The sequence below is a fragment of the Oncorhynchus nerka genome, linkage group LG27 (genome assembly GCF_034236695.1).
Source record: "Oncorhynchus nerka isolate Pitt River linkage group LG27, Oner_Uvic_2.0, whole genome shotgun sequence".
Classification (NCBI taxonomy): Eukaryota; Metazoa; Chordata; class Actinopteri; order Salmoniformes; family Salmonidae; genus Oncorhynchus; species Oncorhynchus nerka.
In genome coordinates, this window is record NC_088422.1 from 46,897,394 (window position 1) to 46,922,027 (window position 24,634).

At 41.8% G+C, this 24,634-nt stretch overlaps 1 protein-coding gene across 1 annotated transcript in view; it reads left to right on the top strand.

The window, feature by feature from the left end:
• Positions 1 to 949: 949 nt before the first annotated feature.
• The window catches only part of col27a1b (collagen, type XXVII, alpha 1b), a 136,465-nt gene continuing 112,780 nt past the window's right edge, over positions 950 to 24,634 (top strand). The window contains exons 1-3 of the mRNA XM_029638431.2: positions 950 to 1,387; positions 12,759 to 12,829; positions 21,761 to 23,151. Of these exons, the coding sequence (XP_029494291.1) occupies positions 1,335 to 1,387; positions 12,759 to 12,829; positions 21,761 to 23,151 (1,515 nt within the window). The 5' untranslated portion in view covers positions 950 to 1,334. The remainder of the gene's footprint in view (positions 1,388 to 12,758; positions 12,830 to 21,760; positions 23,152 to 24,634) is intronic.

The window sequence follows — 24,634 nt, forward strand, 5'->3', positions numbered from 1 at the left end:
TGCTGGGTAAACAAACAATCAGCCATCCAGCTGTCTACAGTCTAGACCTGTCACCTGGCCCATAAATAACTGGACAGCTGAAGACTACTCTTACCTATCCAGAGACAAGGCCAACCTCGACTCAGGGGTAGACGTAACATAGTAAATCCAACACTCACCAACACGCACAGTATGATAGGTATGGTATGTATTAATTTGTGCATGTCCATCATCCATTTCACATGATATGTATTACAATTTGTATGTGGTGTGAATTGAAATTCGTACAAATTGTTACAATTTGCAAAACGTATGATATGTTACGAATTCTAAATTGTTGTCGCTAATGTTAGCTAGGTGGCTAATGCTAACATTAGCTATGCTAGGGGTTAGGAGTTAAGGTTAGGGTTAATAATTAGATTCAGGGTTTAAGGTTTAGGGGAAGGGTTAGCTAACATACTAAGCTATGCAAAGTAGCTCAAAAGTAGTAAGTAATCGCTAGTTTACTAATTAGCTAAAATGTTAAAGTTGTCCGTGATGAGATTCAAACACACAACTTTTGGGTTGCAAGTTATATGCCCAACCAACCACCCTACTTTCGTTTTTGCCTTATTAAGTACCCTTCTGTCTTGTGTAACCATCCCAAACATAACATATACTAATGTGAGTGTAATGGATTTACGTTTACTATGTTAAGTCTAGTCTATGAGACCAGGCTTACAAGACTGTTTCTGATGAAGTCAGAGGTCTAGGTCATGTATGGCACTAAATTAAATCTGCATACATGGTCTACTTACTAAGGAAAAGTGCAAATGTAGAAGGTTTTGCTTTCCAAGCAAGACACACTTTCCAAAGAAATGTCTCTTCTTCTTTACACCATTCATGTGTGTTACATTTGTTTCCTCCTTCAATATCAGCTGAGGCGAAAGAAGGAGGTGTGTTTCTCTGAGTCCCGAGGAGAGAATTCCCTCACTCACTCCATGATATCTTGTATATTAGAAACGTCGGCGTACAAGGCGGTCACCATACATTCATTTCACCGTGCTCGTATGAGTGTGTAAGAGATTGTACTTCTCCCCACAGACATTTACCTGGAGTCGGTTCTTTCGCGCGGAAAAGTAACACTCCGATGGAGCTCTGTGGGTCGAAGTTTCTTCTATGTAAAGAACTCCTGAAGGAAGATAACGGAACGACATTGAGAAAGGAGGAAGACACGTTATTGATCTCTTATTACCGGTGCTTTTTTGGTTCCCTTTCGAAGTTTTAAGGACCAGCTGCAATGGAAATGATTTGCGTATGTCTCCTGCCACTCTGGACCGTTGTAAAAACTCTCAAGAAAGAATGAAGTAACCGCTATGGAGCCGGACAATGCCCTGTACTCCAAACTCAAAACAGCTGGAGTTGGGGGGTGAGTACAAATTATCCAAACAAAACAGCTCTCCCCTTCATCTCTTATCTATCAGATTGATCAAGATTTAACTCACTTCTGAACATCTGTGCAGCTGTTTTAACTCCAATGCGTTTCCATACATTCCAGAAGAAATGCACGTGCACTTTCTTGAGAGCACACAATAATACAAAGTGGGAATCATGGCTGTGTCAATGAATGAATTATCCCTATTTTGTGATCCCAATGTGTGGGCTAGTCTTTTTCCTTACTATTTTCATTTTGGATTTATCAGCTATGACATAAACACGTTATTTGTCTGAACTAAAAGCCTATATTTTAGAGTAGGGGTTCCCAAACATTTTTACTGAAGCCCCCGTTCCAGCATTGGGGATCTATATTTCTGTGGGCACAAGCACTGTTCATGACACAAACTGTTCACACCCCTCTTGTTGGCAGAGAGAACATTTTGCAGGTTTAAAACGTATTTCCTTTAATTCTACATATTTCGTCATGGGGTGCCTAGAACATTTAGCCTTTTTTTAAAGCAATTTTTTTGTAGCAGTTCTATACATTTAGTCATGTCTAATGTGTATTCATGTGATATTTGAGTGACTCAAATATTACAACAAAATCTAGCTGACATGGGCTAGTTGATCTGGACATTTCTGACAGGTTATAAATAGCTCTATAAGGCAGGGTTTCCCCAACTCGATCCTGGGGCTGATTCAAATAACCAACTCACCATCAAACTCGATCCTGGGGCTGATTCAAATAACCAACTCACCATCAAACTCGATCCTGGGGCTGATTCAAATAAGCAACTTACCATCAAACTTGGTTCTGTGGGCCCAGAACCGAGTTTGGGAAACCCTGCTCTAAGGTATGCACTGACGGACATGACAAGAGGAAAACTGGTGATGCACTACCCAATTTTGAAAATGCATCCTACTATTACAACTTTCAAGAGTCCGTTGAAAGCCGGAGTTCCTTAAAAAAAATACTGTTGAAGAAAAAGCCCATTTAATAAAGCCATAATAACACGTGTCATGTGTCCTAGGCTACTGTTGAGGAGAGGCATTTTTGGAAGGGTCCGAAAAAACAGGGTCCGAAAAAAATAGGATTTTTAAAAACGAACTTCATGCAATTCTACGTCATTTGCATGATAAAAGACATTAGCTGAATCTTATTTAATACCACACAAATAACCGAAATGAGTGGCTACTCTGACGCTGACAAACTGAGATCAATCTTGAATTCAACAAACAATAGCCCAGGCCAATGAAGCGACAAAGAGATTGTACAATATTAGGAGTTAATGTACAGTAGGCTTCTACTCACTGTGATGACCGATGCACACGTCTTGGCAATAGCCTATCTCAAGATGAGCTACTTTGAAAAACAGTGCTGCTGTTTGCAAAAAATTGTGTTGTTGATTAAAAAAAACATTTCTATTGGTTCACACGTCTTCTATTTTCAGCAGTAGGCATTTCCAAACGGTATGTTTTTTTTCCCAGGGGTTAAGATTTAGGTGTGTTAGGTGTTAGGTGTGTTTTGACATTTGCAAAAGGCCAACAGACAGCCACAACCAACCATAGAAATATAAACCAGAGATGGCAGTTCCTATTCAAGTCAGGCAGCTGTTGCTAGTGTACCCATGAGTTTAATCGTCAAATTGCCAGGATAAGAGGATCCAAAACCCTCCTATGGATTGATTATATGTCTATGGCCACAACCCGAACAAGTTGTATATTTGGCAAGCATGCTGGCCAATTTGCAGCCTTCCCGACTGTAGGCAACCAGTACCTGCCAGAATGAAAGGAAAGTGGTGCATTTTCCTGGCATGGTTTAGGTCCACTTGTAGAATCTATGCCAACTCGCATTGAAGCTGTTCTGGCAGCTGGTGGTGGCCAAACACACTAAAATCTCATTTATGCTTGATCCGAAAATGTGGTTGGAGGGTCCATATGGAGGGTGTGACGCAATTGCGGAGCCTCCTGAGGCATGCAGAGGCCAAATTGAGCTCCATACAGCATCGCCGTGTGCCTCCCAAATGTTGTAACAATGCGGAGGGCTCCAAATAGCTCTGCATTGACATGATTGGTTGATGGTAGGTGGGGGAGGTCCTGTATAAACACAAACTCACTTCCTTCACAGCAGCTCTGCCCTGCTCCGGGAAGCGCAAGAAGTATGAATGCCCTGACTTCTGCAGAGGCCGTATCAGCGTAAACGCTGCACGACCACTGCTGACGTCAGATTGACCGCGCAGCGCCTTTCAGACACTATGTTGGTGTTTCCTTTATTTTGGCAGTTACATTTCTGTGCTGGTGATAAAATGTAATCCACAGTAATTTTTCTGAAACTATTGATCCTCTGTGGCTAAATTATGCTCTTTGGTATAATTTGAACATTGAGAACGGGCTCCTGTGGTTGTATAAAAAAATTATAATAAAAAAAAAGAATGTGATTTATTTGATTTTATGTTTTGCCTCATGGGCCCCCTGTGTACTTGTGCCTGCCCCTGACTCAGACAATTGCCCAGTCACATGTATTTATTATGCAGTTTATTTAAAACCTTTTATCCACAGTTACCCACGTGTGCCCCTACCTCCTCTCCTCCCGCATCTGATGATTAGCAGAGCAGCAGCAGGCTGTACAATCATTGAGAGCGGACTCCTGAAACATCTTGTGGGTTTTTTCTACCTCTTGGGCCCAGGGGCTTCAGGCCCTGGAAGGCCCTGCATTAAACCGGCCCTGCTTGCAGAAACATTGTTAGAGAAAAGTTGAATAGCCTGTGAAAAGTGTTCTGGATTCCAGTAGAGCTGGTGGCTATATACTATCAATAATTATTACAGTTATTAATGATAGCGATAACACATTTTGGATTTCAGACTGTGCATTGCAATGTCTAAGTAAGATACAACTTCCAATTAAAACATTTACTTTTGAAAGTATAAGCATTACCCTTTTATAAACTCTGCCAATGGACTTGAAGTTGCACTCTGCTGCTTATGCAGTTGTGCACTGCTGCCAAATGAACGCTGTGGGAGTGAGTAGCTGGGATGGTTTAGAGCAGGGATGGGAAACTTTGAGGGCGATGGGGGCCACAAAAAATCTGAACTCATTCATCATAATGGGCCGAAGTTGCTCGTGAGGTCTGCATACCCATAAACACACACATTGTGAGTAAAATATTATAGTGGCACCCCTCAAGCAGAGAGAAATTTTTTAGGTTTTAGAGTTTTTTTTTGTGTGTTTTGAATTGTACCCCTTTTTCTCCCCAATTTCGTGGGATCCAATTGTTTAAGTATCTACTATCTTGTCTCATCGCTACAACTCCCGTACGGGCTCGGGAGAGATGCACTGCTTCTTAAAACACAGCGCGCATCCAACCCGGAAGCCAGCCGCACCAATGTGTCAAAGGAAACACCTGGCAACCTCAGTTAGCACGCACTGCACCCAGCCCGCCACAGGAGTCACTGGTGCGCGATGAGACAGGGACATCCCTACCGGCCAAGCCCTCCCTAACCCAGACGACACTAGGCCAATTGTGCGACAGAGCCTGGGTGCGAACCCAGAGTCTCTGATGGCACAGCTGGCACTGCAGTACAGCGCCTGGGTGCGAACCCAGAGTCTCTGATGGCACAGCTGGCACTGCAGTACAGCGCCCTTAACCACTGCGCCACCTGGGAAGCCCCGTTTTAGAGTTCTTTTTTAAGTTTGCTGCAATTCTACACATTTTGCCATGGGGCAGAGAGGAAGATCAGCTGTTTTCCAACTCATTTCCTGCAATTCTACACATTTTGCCATTTTTATTTATTTTACTAGGCAAGTCAGTTAAGAACAAATTCTTATTTTCAATGAAGGCCTAGGAACAGTGGGTTAGCTGCCTGTTCAGGGGCAGAATGACAGATTTGTACCTTGTCAGCTCGGGTATTCGAACTTGCAACCTTTCTAACCACTAGGCTACCCTGCCGCCCCATGAGATGGAGAGAAATGTTTGCAGTTTTTTATATAATATTTGAGTGAAACTGACTATCAAAATCGATGTGGGCACCCCGGCTGGTAATTCGACCATGATAGGAAGTTTAGATAGCTGGCCGTTAAACTAATTTAGCAATTTGATTTTATTTAGCTGACATTGGCTAAGTGACTGACAGAACAAGAGAAAATCTGCTGATGCACAATCACATTTCTAAATTGCACCTTGTGCATTATACTATTGTAACTCGCAACAGTAAATTGAGACTAGGGCTGTGCGGTGACCGTCTTACCGCCACACCGGCGGTCAGTCAAAGTCCACATGACCGTTTAGTCATGGTAATTAGGCTTCTCCAAGCTCTGATGGTGCTGCTGGTCATTAGTAGCCTACCAAACCTGCTAACTGCCTCATACTCAGCATTCTATTGTCCCTCTAATCACTCCGACATCAATGCAAATGTATTCAAAAACCTAATCAAACACTTCATGAAAGCCCATGAGCTCATGTTGTGCAACATTTCTACAGGCTATGCAATTGTGGGAGAAAACAGAGTGATGGCCACTAATAAAAATAGGAGGAGCCCATCATCTTTCTATAGGCCTACTCTATTTATTTCTCATCTTTCCTAATATTAAGCACATTGCTTATATTTACAACAGAAGTATAGACTACCTGGCTGGCATGAAAATAAACCACGGGGAAATGCGTCGTCCATTCGCTTTTAAGTGACATATTTTTTTCTCGTTGCCCCTGGTTCGATACAGGTGCATGATAATGGTCCATTCTAAATCAAAACAAATGTCACACATATATTATTATGTATAGACAAGATTAAATCAAGATTAGTCTGATTGGTGACAATATTAGCCTATCATTTGAGAATTATATATTTTCACTTGTGAATGATGCCCAGCATAAGAAACATTGCCTTTTTTTACGACTTGTTCGAATCATAGTTGCACACCTCATGTAGACTAGCCCATAGGCCTATATGTTTCAATAAGGTTTGTATGCAACTAAAGTTGCCAAATAACTTCTTAAAATGAAGCACATTAGTCCGCTTTACAAGGGGTGTAGTGCCTAACTGTTATATATAAGCATAGTGTGAGTTCCAAGTTTGGGGAAGATAATTTGACTATAAAATGCACCTTTATAATACAAACATTACATACATAATTGCATTCGCGGTCACTTTTGATAATGCTGTTTTCCGCTAATGGAACATTCGCGCTTGTAGCCTACTACCATGTGCGCATTGCTGCGCTTATAATTTGAAGAAATAGCCTAATAGTTTATCAACATTTTAAGCTAAACGTTCTGATCTGTTGCTTCAGTCACATTGTATAAAAACGTTTTTGGGATGCTAGTGGTTGTATTAATTTGTGATCGCATTCCACAACTGTCTCAGACTATGTTTGGAATATTTATTGATTTTACAGAATATAATATATCGGCTTTTGTACTATGGGGGATAGTAGATTGACATAGGCTAGTGCTTTTGCTGTTCGCTAGGCCTACACATCTTGTTGGCTGACGAAAAGTAAATATGTACAGTTCTTCCAATATCTTCAATATGCACCTCGGAATTGGATAAGGACACGCGCAATTGCGTCCTGGATGTGTCTGTTTTAACTTGTAGTCTGTGACAAAGACCCGATCACGTGACGGAGAGCGGCGTGAGTGAGAGACAATTTGGATTGCGCAGTACACTCAGGGAGAAGCGCACAACGCAGCACACCGGGTCGCAAAAGGCATGTATTTTTTTTAGAGTGCATTACAGCCACAAAGGGGATTCCACCGTGAAATTCTAGGCATTATCAAGTGCTTGTCAAATTGTGAATGAGAGACTTTTTGAGTGTGTACAGGCTGTGCAAAAAAAACTGCCTTTCAAGCGACATTTTTCAAGTCATCATTAGAGTCTCATCATGCAGCCTTGACATGTATAAAAATCGAATCATATAGCCCAACGCTTGTAGAACGACTAAAGTTACACGAATAACTCTAAATTAAGGATATAGGAGTACCTATTTATTTGTTAACCGCTCAACACAGAATAGCCGCATTTGTGCACTCCCTCAAATCGTTTGGAGAAAATATCTATATTTTATTCAGCTTTTTTCAATTGTATTCTTCATACTATAAAATAATATAACATCATGCCACGGATTTATAAGCTAATCTTATCTGCTAAATTAACGAGTGTAGCCCACTGCCATTTGGCATTGCCACATCGGGACCTAACATAAGGACAACTCAGAATATGCTATTCTGTTCTTCTGAAATTGACTACATTTTCTTCATATCATGCTTCTTTAGACCGGTCTAAAATAAATAATGAATTTATTGTGAAGGTGTAGGCTATATTACATGGATGTATTATACTTTTTAAAATGGCTTGTATGCTATGTGTGAATCCAGGAGATGCTAAATGTGTTTATGTTAGTTAACGATCAATTACTGTGAGACCGACAGTTATTTGCTTGAAGGCTGACGAAATTTCGTGACTGCCACATCCCTAGTTGAGACCCTGACGGAGTTCGTAAAAAAATCACAAAACAATGTATTCTTAAATCTCACTCTGCTGATTGGCTAGTTCAGTGAGTGGGTGGGGGAATACACAATTCACCAATGCATTATAAACTCAGCATAAAATAGAAACGCCCCTTTTCAGGACCCTGTCTTTCAAAGTTAATTCGTAAAAATCCAAATAACTTCACAGATCTTCATTGTAAAGGGTTTAAATACTGTTTCCCATGCTCGTTCAATGAACCATAAACAATTAATGAACATGCACCTGTGGAATGGTCGTTAAAACACTAACAGCTTACAGATGGTAGGCAATTAAGGTCACCGTTGTGAAAACTTAGGACACTAAAGAGGCCTTTCTACTGACTCTGAAAAACACAAAAATAAAGATTCCCAGGGTCCCCTGAACGCGCCTTAGGCATGTTGCAAGGAGGCATAAGGACTGAAGATGTGGACATGTCCGTACTGTGAGATGCCTAAGACAGCGCTACAGGGAGATAGGACAGACAGCTGATTGTCCTCGCAGTGGCAGATCACGTGTAACAATACCTGCATAGGATCGGTACATCCGAACATCACACCTGCGGGCAACATCACACCTGCGGGCAGGTACAGGATGGCAACAGCAACTGAGTTACACCGGGAACGCACAATCCCTCCATCAGTGCTCAGACTGTCCACAATAGGCTGAGAGAGGCTGGACTGAGGGCTTGTAGGCCTGTTGTAAACAACGTCGCCTATGGGCACAAACCCACAGGTGCTGGACCAGACAGGACTGGCAAAAGGTGCTCTTCACGGACGAGTTTTGTCTCACCAGGAGTGATGGTCAAATTTGCGTTTATCGTCGAAGGAATGAGCGTTACACCGAGGGCTGTACTCTGGAGCGGGATCGATTTGGAGGTGGAGGGTCCATCATGGTGTCACAGCATCATCGGACTGAGCTTGTTGTCATTACAGGCAATCTCAATGCTGTGTGGTCCAGGGAAGACATCCTCCTCCCTCATGTGCAGGCTCATCATGACATGACCGTCCTGACAATGCCACCAGCCATACTGTTTGTTCTGTGCGTGATTTCCTGCAAGACAGGAATGTCAGTGTTCTGCCATGGCCAGCGAAGAGCCCAGATCTCAATCCCACTGAGCACATCTGGGACCTGTTGGAACGGAGGGTGAGGTCTAGGGCCATTCCCCCCAGAAATGTCCAGGAACTTGCAGGTGCCTTGGTGGAAGAGTGGGGTAACATCTCACAGCAAGAACTGGCAAATCTGGTGTAGTCCATGAGGAGGAGATGCACTGCAGTACCTAATGCAGCTGGTGGCCACACCAGATACTGACTGTTACTTTTGATTTTGACCCCCACTTTATTCAGGGACACATTAATCCATTTCTGTTAGTCACTTGTCTGTGAAACTTGATCAGTTTATGTCTCAGTTGTTGAATCTTGTTATGTTCATTCAAATATTTACACGTTAAGTTTGCTGAAAACAAACACAGTTGACAGCGAGAGGACGTTTCTTTTTTTGCTGAGTTTATTACATTCAAACTAGTTGTCGTCACAACTCAGCAAACCTCGATGCCTTATATGCTTTTCTGCAAATATAAATGTTGAATGTAATGTTAAAATATTGAATGAGGCAAAGGTGCAGAAAGCTGAGGATGTAGAAGTGACTATAGAGGTAGTAAGTGTAATAAGCCTGTGGTCACTTGGTGACTTTCTGCTGGAGTAACACTCAGTGTCTCCCTGCCTCCCTGGCTGCCTGGCTGGAATCTCCAGGCCTGCAGGTCATTGAGAGGCCTCACTCTGTAAGAGGAAACCGCAGAAGTCAATGAGTTTTTCAGATTGTGGACAAGTAGATGTGCCGTAACCACATACTGTAAAGCATTCTCATCCAGCTCAAGTACTCATTGCTGGTGAATACTGCATTGCTGGCGAAACCAAATACAGGCATAACATGCACTTTTACACTTTGGTCTTAATGGATTCCAACACTTATCCAGGCTAACATCCAGGCTGAAAACTACTCAGTGATATTCCCAGTCCATCATTGAGACTCGTCCTTTGGCCACATTCACTTTCCTTATCTTTAGTTTGAAGTACGTAGTCATGGGACTGAAAAACAAACTCACAGGATAATACAACCTCGTTATGTATGTGACGTCACTGTCGGACTCTGAACTGGAAGTGCTGACTGATGATTTAGTGTGTTGAGTTTCTTAGTGTTGATGTTTCCAGATGTTTGTCTCCCCCTGCCCTTTTCTTAATTTTCCCCTTATCTTTGCTTCCCTGATTTCTAAGAACCATAGGCGGGGGTAATGCAATTACAAGCCATTGGAGACCTTAGTCAGAGGCTGTGTCAAAAAAATAATTTTTCAAAATGTTGTTACATTACAGCCTTAATCTAAAATTAAGTAAATTGTTTTTTTGCCCTCATCCATCTACACTCAATACCCTAAAAAGAGAAAGCAAAAACAGTTTTTTAGTATTTTTGCAAATGTATTAAAAAAAATGAAATATCAGATTTGCGTAAGTATTCAGAGCATTTACTCAGTACTTTATTGAAACACCTTTGGCAGTGATTACAGCCTCGAGTCTTCTTGACGCTACAAGTTTGGCACACCTGTATTTGGGTAGTTTCCCCCATTCTTCTTTGCAAATCCTCTCAAGCTCTGTCAGGTTGGATGGGGACCATCACTGCACAGCAAGTTTCAGGTCTCTCCAGAGATGATCGATCAGGTTCAAGTCTGGCCTCTGGCTGGGCCACTCAAGGACATTCAGAGACTTGTCCCGAAGCCACTGCATTGTCTTCCCTGTGTGCTTAGGGTCGTTGTCCAGTTGGTAGGTGAACCTTCGCTCCAGTCTGAGGTCCTGAGTGCTCTGCAGCAGATTTTCATCAAGGATCTCTCTGTACTTTGCTTTGTTCATCTTTCCCTTGAACCTGACTAGTCTCCCAGTCCCTGCCTCTGAAAACACCCCCACAGCATTATGCTGCCACCACCATGCTTCACCTTAGGCATGTTGTCAGGTTTCCTCCAGACGTGGCACTTGGCATTCAGGCCAAAAAGTTCAATCTTGGTTTCATCAGACCAGAGAATCTTGTTTCTCATGGTCTGAGAGTCTTTTAAGTGCCTTTTGGCAAACTCCAAGTGGGCTGTCATGTGCCTTTTTCTGAGGAGTGGCCTCCATCTAACCACTCTACCATAAAGAACTGATTGGTGGAGTGCTGCAGAGATGGTTGTCCTTCTGGAAGGTTCTCCCATCTCGACAGAGGAACTCTGGAGCTCTGTTAGAGTGACCATCAACCCATCAAATACTTGGTCACCTCCCTGACTAAGGCCCTTCTCCCGCAATTCCTCAGTTTTCCCGGGCGGGTCTTGGTGGTTTCAAACATCTTCCATTTAAAAATGATGGAGGCCACTGTGGTCTTGAGGATCTTCAATACTGCAGACATTTTTTCGTATCCTTCACCAGATCTGTGCCTCGACACAATCCTGTCTCGGAGCTCTACGTACAATTCCTACGACCTCTTGGCTTGGTTTTTGCTCTAACATGCAATTGTCAGCTGTTGGGCTGACAGGTAATGTCCAATCAACTGAATTTCCCACAGGTGGACTCCAGTCAAGTTGTAGAAATTTTCAATGATGATCAATGGAAACAGGATACACCTGAGCTCAATTTTGAGTTTGATAGTAAAGGGTCTGAATACCTATGTAAATAAGGTTTTTCTGTTGTTGTTTTTTTATAAATGTGCAAAATGACTAAAAATCTGTTTTTGCTTTGTCATTATGGGGTATTGTGTGTAGATTGATGAGGAAAACATTTAATTTAATCAATTTTAGAGTAAGGTTATAACGTAACAAAATGTGGAAAAAGTCAAGGGGTCTGAATACTTTCCGAATGCACTGTAGTGCACTACTTCTGACCAGAGCCCTATGTGTTCTGATCAAAAGTATTGCACTATATAGGGAATAGGGGCTCAGATGAAAAGCAGTCAGAGGGAGACTAAGGGGGAGCAGTACTCACCTAGCCCCCCCTGTAGGTCAGATTATCTGCCATGTGGATAGGAAAGTTCCCCAGTGACTTGAACCAGCTGGATGGGCTTTGTGTAGAAGCAGTACTTCTGATGCTGGTGCTGCTTATGCTGCTGCCTCCATGGGTTACTATACATGAGATCTGACTAGGAGCAATAATGTCATAAACCACATATTTACTACTTAGAAACTAAGGATGAAATGAGTGCAGAAATGAATTTTTAAACCTTCTACAAACCCTGTTATAACCTATACTCTATGGCAGTGGTGTAAAGTATTTAAGTAAAAATAATTAGTTTTTTGTGGTATCTGTACTTTACATTGCTATTTATATTTTTGACAACTTTTACTTTTACTCCACTACATTCCTAAAGAAAATAATGTACTTTTTACTCCATAGATTTTCCCTGATACCCAAAAGTACTCGCTACATTTTAAATGCTTAGCAGAACAGGACAATTGTCTAATTCACGCACTTATCAAGAGAACATCCCTGGTTATCCCTACTGCCTCTGATCTGGCAGACTCACTAAACACAAATGCTTCATTTGTAAATTGTGTCTGAGTGTTGAACTGTGTCCCTGGCTGTCCGTATATTTAAAAAACAAGAAAATTGTGTCGTCTGGTTTGACATTTTAAATGATTTATACTTTTACTTTTGATACTTAAGTATATTTAAAACCAAATACTTTTAGACTTTTACTCAAGTAGCATTTTACTTTGTGACTTTCACTTTTACTTGAGTCATTTTCTTTTAAGGTATCTTTACTTTTTCTCAAGTATGAAAATGAAGTACTTTTTCCATCACTTCCCTATGGATGAGTGTGTGTAACCATATTCTCTCTCTACCCCACAGGAGAACTCTGATACTCTGGACTATTCTCTATTGTACCTGTTTCCTGGGGCTAGCTCAAGCACACCCTGAAGGTGAGGTTTCATTATTTCATTCTGAAGTAAGGATTCAAAAATCCAATCATGTATTTTTATTGAGTTTTGTTATAGCTGTACAGCAGAACATCGTATTGCATATTGTCAGTGTCAAATTGGTACAGCCTAGTAAAAACACACTTGGAAAGTGCTGGGGCAAAACGTGTATGATATACAATAATGTAAAGGGGTGAAATGTGGACTGTAAAATGTATCATAACCCAGCTGAAACAGCTTTACTTCATTCAAGCCTTCCAAACATAAGTCCTTTATCATTTAACGTGTTTCGTGAAGTTGAGGATTATCTATCTATCTATCTATCTATCTATCTATCTATCTATCTATCTATCTATCTATCTATCTATCTATCTATCTATCTATCTATCTATCTGTCTGTCTGTCTGTCTGTCTGTCTAGAGGCTCAGCTGAAGCATGTTTATTCTGAGAGAGGCAACAATCCTTTCTCCAACAGTAGTTGCTATCTCCTTTACTTCTTTCCGGTGTGGAAGTGAAGAGATTGTGGAGACAAAACGCTCTCTGTTCTATTTCTATTGTGGGAGTGGGAGATGTGTACTGAAGATTCTACGGGGATTGCATCTTCTGAATCTTCTGATATCCTTCCCTCTTCTGTCTCTGATGCAATGGCTGCGTTTACTGTGGAACTCTGCCAAGATGTTCTAATAAAGGATGTTTGTGAAGATCTGGATGTAATAGGGTCAAACCTAGAGTTTTGGCATTCACTGTCCCCCTTCCTATAACAGACTACTTACTCCCATTATGTTATTCTACTTACTCCCATTATGTTATTACATTTCATCTTGTATCTAGCAGACTGTAAAATAATCTCTCGGAACCATTATACAGATAATTGTAAGCTACAGTATCATGGGATATTCTGCTGATGAAGTAAGTTTTTGTTCTTGTCTTCAAGTTCAGCTTCAGTTTGATGTCCTTTCCGTGTGTAGGGAGGTCTGTCCAGTGATCATGCCCTCCCTGCCTCCCACTTGCCTGCACATAGAAATGTCACAAATGCCACCCTACTCCCTATATAGTGCACCACTACGGGCCCTGGTCAAAAGTAGTGCTTCAAATAGGGAATAGGTTGTCATTTGGGACGCTGCATAATGTACAGCCCACCCCCTTCCTTCCCCCCTAACATGACTTATGGCTCAACAGCCCTTAAGAATCATAGCTGCAGTGTCTGTACTGTTCTGTATTTCCTCTCTATTGTAGCACTATAATTCAACTCAGTGTTTAGTTGACTGTTGCCCACATTTGTTTTGCATTAGCCAAGGGGAAGTTGTACTTTCACATCTGAAGCCATGTACTGTAGTCTTTATGTGGGTCACGAAGAGGATTAATCGTTTCAACCACCTTATTTCAACCTGGTGCAGAGAGTTAAACATTTTGTTTGGGAGACAGATACAGAGATGGGGAGATTGATGAGAAAGATATATCACAGAAAGTGATTGGCATAAACAGCAGTCAAACTACTCCCTCCAGGGACAATGTGTGGTGGTAGGGGCGGCAGCGCTACCTCTAGACCAAGCTGGAGAAACAGGGGGTTGTTTTAATGCTGATCTAAGAAGTTTTAAACACCAGATTCAGACTTTATTGGCCTCAAACAGCATGGTACAACCACTGTACCTGGTGGTAACCAGATGGCTTATTACGGTACCATATTTCAGCTACATTACTTCACGTTAGACAGAGATGAAGGAGAGATGATTTGTATAAAGCAATACACCATTTACTGTAGGTGAGCCATACACCGTTAAAAGTGTTTTGTAACACTACAACTAGCGGCAACTGAGCTGCCACCAATGTTAAGGAGACAAAACCTTCACTTTGCTAGTTGTTAAAACTCATAATCCTGAAATGTTCTGCAACATGACATGGTGTTGTAACACCACTTAATCAAGAGTTGTGCAATACCTTGCCAGAGATTGGGAAAGCTACTGGAAAATGTTGAAAACACTATTATTTGTGTTTCAAATCCTGTCCAGTGCAGAATTACATCCTTTCTTCTGGAGTTTTCAAATACTGTAAATGGGAGTCCGTTCTCTTATTTCGTATTCCCCGCTCTTATATGGTGTGTCACACCGTGTGTGTTGATAAACCCCTCATTGGTAACACCAAAAGGTCAAAGGTTAAGTATTATTCTCAAATAAAAGACACCAGAAAAGATCGCTTTATGAAAATGCAAATGAATAAGATTGTCCAGGATAATAATGAATGAGTACATATTACTTTTTCACGACCTGATTTTAAAGCATCAAATGCTTTATTTTTTCTGTGGCAAATTATCCAATGACAACAAAACATTAACAGGTCTTTCACATGGTATATTGATAAAGTAAGACAGTTCTAAGATCTGTAAGGTATTTATCATATTCTTCAAAATCAAGAGAATATGACAGTGTAGGCTGCTGAGGGGAGGACGGCTCATAATAATGGCTGGAACGGAGTAAATGGAATGGCATCAAACCATGTGTTTGATACCATTCCACTGATTCCGCTCCAGCCATTATCACGAGCCCGTCTTCCCCAATTATGGTGCCACCAACCTCCTGTGATGACAGAGGACCACAGTATGAGTCATAATACCCATAACACCTAGCGGTCAAACAAGAAAAAATGGATCCAATTGTTTTTCCACCATTCATTTTCCCAACAGGGGATTTAAGTAACACTTAAAATAAGGGCTTGGTTTTGTGTAGGCTTACCCTGTCGTGACATTTTGATAACCGTGTAAATCTCTCAGACAAGGTGACTTTTATCAATATATTCAGCTTTATTACCCCCCAGAAATGAAATGCTAATTAGCTGCTAATGTGGCTATCATAATGAACTACAAATGCCATGATGATCTGGACGAGACTGCCAAATCAAGGCAAAGGTTAGAATCTCTGGATTATCTATCTAATGTCAGCTAAATTTAGTAATGAATACATTGGCTACATTTCTTTAACCCTCCTGCTGTGTTCCGGTCGAATTGGACCGAAGTTTTCTCTCTAAAAAATGTAGTTAATTTTATCTGATTGTCATAAGGTTCCATGACTTTGTCCATACAGGGCAGCTGAACACACAAAATACATTTGGATGATTTTCATTACATTTTGGGTGTTTTATTTAACTTTTGTACACATGTGGTGTTCCCGGTGCAATTAGTGTATAGAATTGAGTTTAGCCACATGCCCATTTATCAGATGGACACACTTCCTCTCCCAGACCCCCACACGCATGTGTGTTTGAACACACACACACACACACACACACACACACACACACACACACACACACACACACACACACACACACACACACACACACACACTTTTTTCATTTTTTTTCCCTGCCCGCCATCTTACACCTACCTCGTGGCCCAAGAGGAGGTGCCTGCAAACTTGCCTGTTTTTATACTTGACAATATAGTTTTCTAGTAGAGGGTTCATCCGCCTTCATGCCCGAGACTGGGGAAATTCTGAACAGTACAACAGAACAATGTTTGAAGTTCATATTTTAATCAAAACATTTGTTTTCTGATATGGGGGCCCAGGCTTTAGCTCAATGGGATTAACAAGTTCCTCACATGGAACGTGTGCTTGAATGGGTAACATTACAAAATGTGTCATCTTACTGCCCCAGAAGTCACAGATTAAATAAACTGTCCCACTTCTTCTCTGTCTTCTCCTGTTTCTAATCTGTGTAAATAATGAATAGGAAAAGTAAAGGTGAAATACCACAAAAATATTCTCCATAGGCCCTGTAGATGGGTTAGCTGACAACGTCACGGAAACGATACGCACGATTCAATGGGGCAGAAGTTTGTTAATTGTTGTGATTGTGGATGGCCAGATAGCTAAACATCAATGACAAGAAACTGCCACTTGGGAAATCGGGACTCGTTTCTGCTAGTTTCATCTTGTTATTGATACCATATTTTGTTTAGAGTTATTTTGACTGATTTCGCTAGCTAGCTAACCAACAACTGTAACGATGTAGTGTATTTGATAGACCACAAGTGCTCATTGTGCAAATGTCTTTATGTTTTCAATAAACATTGGAGACAAAATATAGTTTACATGTTGTCAACAATCTAAGTCAATCCCGTCTGTTTCGCCCTATAGTTGCACGCACATTGGTTTTGTTGCTAAACAACCAACCCATCTATTTAGACTTGAGAGAAGTTCAAGTATTCAGCAAAAAAAATATTGACTTAAGTCCATGGTCGTGTAACAATGGTCGATCAGTTCAACCGTTGATTCCTGAAGAATGTCTGAGTGGACTTTGTCAGTGTCGTGACAAGCAGCAGATACAAATCCACCTTGTCACACAAATATCAGATGCCCACATTATGTATGTTACCTCATGCTACTTCTGCTATAACTTACATAGCCCTAAACATTTGGATTGTAACGTCATTTTAACCTCACAATGGGCCTGACAACTGTAGTAGCCCTATACTGCTCTACCAAGCAAAAAGACAGTAACTGCTCATGACGTGGAACTGAGAAAAATGGATTTTTATTTCCATTGGTTTCACAGTAACTTTATGCAGTTACTGCTAACATGACCCCCATTTTCCCCAAAACACAATACAAAAGAGGCAGGATACTTGTCCACATGATTAAGCATGCATTTAATGTAGGAAAAATGACATTAACTCATTTTCGACCAAATTGAGCAGTTACTGCCTTTTGTCTACCCTAGGAAAAGTAGGAAAAGTATTCAGTGTCTTCTTTAGGATTTGTTTGGTGAATCATGGGTTACTCCGTCATTTGTAACAAGTTTCAGTAAATTATTTTCGGTAGCATTTCTATGTTGAAGATTAAAAAATAATTTGGTGCATTTTCCCCCGTATTCCATCCAGTTGGCTTAATGTTTTAAATATATTACACTTGATCTTTCCTAAATAAGTTCCTCCATTTTTTTTGTTTTTCCTCTAACTTATTCTGTGCCTCTATGGCACAGTTTTTTTTTATTGTCATCTATCTGTACTATTAGTCCTTCTATTTCCTTTGTTAATATGAACATCTTTTGACCTAAATTGCTTTTGTTTCAAAGATGAGCATTGAATTGCATGGCCTCTAAAGGCACATTTAAAAGTGTCCCATACAATAAAGGGATCTGCTGTACCTATGTTATGTTGGAAAAAGCACGTTATAAATTCTTCTGTCCCCGTTAAAAACATGTTATCATCCAATAGGCTTGGATTAAATTTACAATATCCTCTCCCATGTGGAAATTCTGTAAGAGTAATGTATTTGCCAGTTATTTGATGGTCCGACCGCATTATGTCCCCTATCATCACTTTTTAAACTTTTGGTGCCAGCGAGAATGGAATAAGAACGTTGTCAAGACGACTAGCTTGATTGAGCCTCCACCATGTATATCTCACTAGATCCAGATATTTAAGCCTCCATATACCCACTAGATCCAATATATCCATCTTCTTTATGTTGTTAACAAGTTGTGGAAAAATACTGGATGACAGCTCTGTCTCTTGATCACTGGAAACTCATGTGCAAACTGTAATAGCCTACAATAAGTTGTAAAATATTGATTGAAAATGATCATCATTCAATCTTTAGGCTATAAAACCATTTGCATTTATAAACAATTTGATTGTATGTGTTTTGATGCTGCTTTTTAGGTGCACTGAAACCGCAAATGTTTTCCACAACACTCTCTTACAAACACGTGAAGAACAAGTGGATGTTTCAGAGCACATCCATTCTGTTTTCAAACACATTCTGTGTATCAAACAACCTCCAAAACACCAGATCTCAACTTAGGTGCATTAATTCCCATGGTTTTATTTCACAACGAGGGTGTTTTGAGTCATGCTATTTTAACAGTGTAGAGCCCTCAATCTGAACTCTGGACCTTGAAGCTAGTTCCACTGCGTTTTTTCATTGTACCCCTCTGATCAGGGACTGATTTAGACCTGGGACACCAGGTGAGTGCATTAGTTATCAGGTAGAACAGAAAACCAGCAGGCTACGGATGTCGTAGGGTAAGAGCTGAATACCCCTGGTGTAGAGACTGGACTGGACTGTATCTGGTTTATCTCCTATCAGCTATTTAAACCCAAGTGAGGTGTGACAATGTTGTAACAAGTGTTGAAAGTTTTTCTACAACAACTCATCTGATTTATTATAAACTTTCTGGACCATTTGATCTCCTGTAAGTAAAGCTGCTTTTAAAAAATGTATTTCTTACTAGCAGAGGCGGCACATAGCCTAGCAGTTAAAGCGTTGGGCCAGTAACCGAAAGGTCGCTGATTCAAATAGCCAAGCCAACAAGGTGGAAAACCTGTTGATGTGGCCTTATGCAAGGCACTTAACCCTAATTTGCTCCAGGGGCTGACCCCGTAGATAGGCTGTCATTGTAAATAAGAATTTGTTCTTAACTGACTTGCCTAGTTATATAAAGGTTAAATAAAAAAGATGATGGCAGATGAAACTTCAAACTTTCACTATGCAGTATTTCTAGTCTTGGTTAAAGGAGTCATGGTTGTCGCTAGAAATTATATTTGAGTTCAATTCACCTGAAATATGCACTGATTTGAAATCTGCACATATAAAATATTTATGGAATAACTAACACTTTAAACAAAGCACTGTAACTGGCATATGGTTACAACAATTATATTTAACCTCCATTCATTCCCATAAGATGTAATTAAATAATGGTACATCCAAGCTTCTGTAATATTTCCACAATGCAACTTAATAACCCTTAAATCTGGCATCCTCTTACAGTCAGCTCCAGTCCTCATCTTTACACTCTACTCAGCAGAACATATTATTTCCAGACAAAGAAAATATTTTTTGTTGTTGTCTGCGCTGTAGATCTGTGGATATTCGTTGTTGTTAAAGGTCCAATTTTCAAATGATCAACATTAAATCATTTCTGAGTAACAATTTGGTACCGTATTGTTATTGTTTTCAATGAAAATGGTAAAACAAAACAAAAAATTGCTTCTTAGCAAAGAGCAATTTCTCAACAAACAATTTTGCCAGGACTATGGGAGTGTTCTGAGTGGGGAGGGGGAAACTAAAAACAAGCTGTTATTGGCAGAAAGGTTTGGAGCTCTCTTTCTTATTAGTCTATAAACTAATTTAACGCCTGGTGATGTCACCAGGTAGGCCAAAACTCCATCCCACAAAAACAGGCAGACATTTCAGGTGGTGTTTTCAAACAGCTCTTACTCTTAAAGGGCATTATCATAAATTTCACAATTTCACAGTATTATTCCTATCTCATAGTATGGAAATATATACAGTACCAGTCAAAAGTTGACACACCTAGACGTTCAGGGTTTTTTTTATTTTTGAAATTATTTTCTGCATTGTAGAATAATAGTGAAGACATCAAAACTATGAAATAACACATTGAATAATGTAGTAACCAAAAAAGTGTTAAACAAATCAAAATATGTTTTATATTTGAGATTCTTCAAAGTAGCCACGCTTTGCCTTGATGACAGCTTTGCACATTGTTGGCATTCCCTCAACCAGCTTCACCTGGAATTATTTTCCAACAGTCTTGAAGGAGTTCCCACATACGTTGAGCACTTGTTGGCTGCTTTTCCTTCACTCTGCAGTCCAATTCATCCCAAACCATCTCAATTGGGTTGAGGTTGGGTGATTGTAGAGGCCAGGTCATCTGATGCAGCATTCCATCACTCTCTTTCTTGGTGAAATAGCCTTTACACAGCCCGGAGGTGTGTTGGGTCATTGTCCTTTTGAAAAACAAATGATAGCCCCACTAAGTGCAAACCAGATGGGATTGCGTATCGATGCAGAATTCTGTGGTAGCCATGCTGGTTAAGAGTGTCTTGAATTCTAAATAAATCACAGACCATGTCATCAGCAAAGCACCACCAATCACACCTCCTCCATCATGCTTCACGTAGGGAACCACACATGCAGAGATCATCTGTTCACCTACTCTGCGTCTCACAAAGACACGGCGGTTGGAACCAAAAATCTCAAATTTGGACTCATCAGACGAGGACACATTTTCACTGGTCTAATGTCCTACCTTGTCACAATAGAACTGATTGGCCCAAATGCATTAAGAAGGAAAGAAATTCCACAAATTAACTTAGGCCCAAGACTATAAAATGAATTGATCCTGCAGCTGTACTTGAATACAATGAACACTGTCCACGAGGAATCAGAAAGGCATTCACCATCTATTTTAGTGCATGAGTGATGTCTGGTATCAGAAAATTAATGCATTGTTCACAATAAAACTATGCTTCTCAGATTTTCACTGCATCTTCACTGTTGTTTTGCTTAAAGTGTGCCATGATTGATGGACCAAATTGCCAGTCTATGACTTTGACAACATTTGAATGCCACTACTGAATTAAACCAAACACGTTGTTTACATTTTGCAACTCAGAAAGAGGCTCTCAGAAATCCTGTAAAGATGGCTGAACGTCAAGTCCACATCACTATTAAGCACTTCTTCTTTAGTGAGGGCAGACAGAAAAGACAGACATCATGATAAATACCATGCCACCTTGCTGTCACATCACACCTTTGCAACCAGTAATCTGGCATCATCTGTAAACTGTCCATTAGCACCCTGATGTTGAGTCTTTGTGTCTATAACACGCCTGTTTTGGAACACTTTTTAACCCTATTGAACTTCCATTCTCTGTCTAGACTGTCTGAATATGTTTTGCACTCCTACTGTATGAGATAGGGTCATTGTGTGATCTGTGGTGTGTTTCTTCTGGTTCTCTGTAGATATATGACATTGTGTGATTTGTCGGATGGTGTGTTTCTTCTGCTTGTCTATAGATGTAGACATGGTGGGATTTCTGTGATCTGTGTGTCTCTGTCCTCTTTCTCTGTAGACGTGGCCATTGTGTGATGTGTCTGATGGTGTGTTTCCTCTGGTTCTCTGTAGATGTGGATGTCTTACAGCAGCTGGGGCTCTCAGGGACAAGGAGCGGAGGGGGTTCATCGTCCTCAGGGGCCCGTGCTGCTCCCCAGGGGGTCATCCCCTTTAAGTCTGGGGTCATCCTCACCCAGCGGGCCCGGGTCCAGGCCCCCCTGTCTTCCATCCTCCCCACTGCCTCCTATCCCACCACCAACCTCTCTCTGATCCTCAGCCTGAGCTCCCACCGCATCAACAGCGCCTTCCTCTTCACCGTCCTGTCCAAGAGGAAGAGACTGCAGCTGGGGGTCCAGTTCATCCCGGGGAAGGTCCTGGTCTACGTTGGCCAGAAGGACTTTGTCCATTTTGACTATGACGTTCACAACGGCCTGTGGCACAGCCTGGCCCTGGACATCCGAGGCCAGAGGGTCTCGTTATATACTTCTTGTGGGAAGACTAGTGTACATGCAGATCTGCATTCTAAAAAAGAAGAGGCCCTGGATCCCGAGGGCTCTTTCCTCTTGGGTAAGATGGCCCAGAACTCAGTGCAGTTTGAGGGTGCCATTTGCCAGTTTGATATTTACCCCTCTGCCAAGGCAGCTCATAACTATTGTAAGTACATAAAGAAACACTGCAGGGAGGCCGACACCTACAGGCCTGTATATCTCCCACCCCTGCTACCTCTGATCCCCTCAAACCCAAACTTTACTGTCACCCTCAACACTCCTCTGCTGTCGACTGAGGTAACCAGGAAAGTCCAGAGTCCTAGTCTGGTCTTGACTGGGGACAGAACCCGGACTAAGCTTGTTGTCCCGACCAGCCGCCCCACAGTGGCGCCAACCCTCTCTGTGCGTGAGATTTTTGTCACACCAAAGTCTGGAACTATGTCCCTGTCCCTTCCTGCGACTGTCGCCCCGACAATGGCCAGGCCAGGATTAGAGCACCCCTTAATGGCCAAGACTCACACTGTTACTGTACCCCTCAGGACCAGCGGAACACAAACATCCCCAAAGCCAACATCCAGTGGCGACAGCAGTACTAAAAAGAGCATGGCGGTGGAACCTGGTGTTAAAACCCCAAAGCCCATAGGGAGCAGATTGGCTGCTGCGCCAACCCTTTCCGCCACCACCCGGCCACTAAAGAGGAAGCCAGACCTCCAAACCACGGCAGCATCCAAACAAGGCTCTTCTTCAAACTCAAACACCTCCATCCTCTACATCCAGAGAAAGCAGCTGACCGTGCTGGCTGCAAAGAAACCTGAGCCCAGAGTGACCAGTGTGGAGGCTGTCAGACCCACCTTGTTTATCTCTGTCACTCCGCCTGCCACAGATGGCTTCCAAACCTGGGACCTGGAACCGACCCAGTTCTCACTGCTGGCTGGGCCGGGACCACCTGGACTAAAGGGAGAACCAGGACCAGCGGTAAGAACACGTTTTTAAATAGAGATGTGTGTCACAGGAGGTTGGCGGAAACTTAATTGGGGAGAACATGCTTGTGGTAATGACTGGAGCGGAATCATTGGAATGGTATCAAATACATCAAACACATGGTTTCCAGGTGTTTGATGCCATTCCATTTGCTCCGTTCTGGATGTTATTATGAGCCGTTGTCCCCTCAGCAGCCTCCACTGGTGTGTGTATGTACAGTATGTATATATTCAATGCACAGGAGGGACTCCTAACCTGCCTGGCATGTGTGGCAGCAGGCTGATGTTTTAAACTCCTGCTATATTTCACACTGAGCTTTGGGAGCTGTTCTGTACTGTTCTGCCCCTAATCCCTTCTCCACCCATTACGTTAAACAAGCAGGGAGCTTGATGCTAAGTCGCTCTGTGGATGGCGAGGCGGTAGGGGGTTGGGTGGGTGGAGTAGGTTCGGCCCTCTTAAAAAGCCCCTGACACGAAGTCCTTCCATGGGTTACAGACATCGAAGTGCCCCCCCGAGCCCTGTCTGTATGGTGTCATTTTTAATAGTTAACCGGATTTCAGTTTTGCATCTGTTCAGTTTATTGGAACACATTGCATAGGCTTCATCTACAGTATCTCTTAAAAATATATATATTATTCTATCTAGTAATTCAGCAGGAGCTCACCAAAATGTGTCCTACACTATAGCCTGCTCGCTAGCGCCCCCCCTTATCAAGTATAAACGGCTTGTGGGCCGGTGCTAGCTACTCTTCAGAGTGTTGCTTGCTAAAGTGAGATTTCCTTTTTAGCGGGATGGGTAGAAATAGTCGGGCCCATAGAAGTGCCCCGCCAGCCAGTGGTCTGTGTGTCTGAACTGAGGGCTTGACGCCAGGGTGAGAGATTCCTCCCAGAAGGGTGTGTGACTGTAGGAAGAATGGAGACCTTTAGAGCAGGTTCAAAGGTCGTGGTGGATGAAGCACCTCGGGGCATTTGACAGCTTCGGAACCCACCATGCGTTGCATGAAGTGCTAATATGAAGGGCAAGGAATGCTTGGCTTGATGGTTGGGATTGGAATGGGATTTGTTGAGTGTGTTAAAATGACGATTCTGGTCCATTTTGTTGAGTTAAACCTGTGTTGGGATTAGAAGCCTGTAGTGGAGGTTATGGTGGAGGTTTTTAAGGTGAAGTGTCTTGGGAAGTGTCTTTCTCGTCTTGGGGAATCAATGAAAATTATAAATGGATTTCCAAGAAAGCAAACTCACATTGTATTGCCTTTTTATGACTCATGTCAGATGTTTGAACAGCTTTCAAAACTATAACAAGCATGACTGTCCAGCTCGTAACAGACCATTGATAGCTCATAGCGTGTAGGTCATTTGTTCTTGTTGGAACCTTGCAATGTTATGGTGCCCAGATGTGATTGCAGGCTTGAGGCTTTGCTTGTTTTGAAAGACCTCATGAAATGTGAGTTATCAGTCATGTCAGACACTTCTTGGCC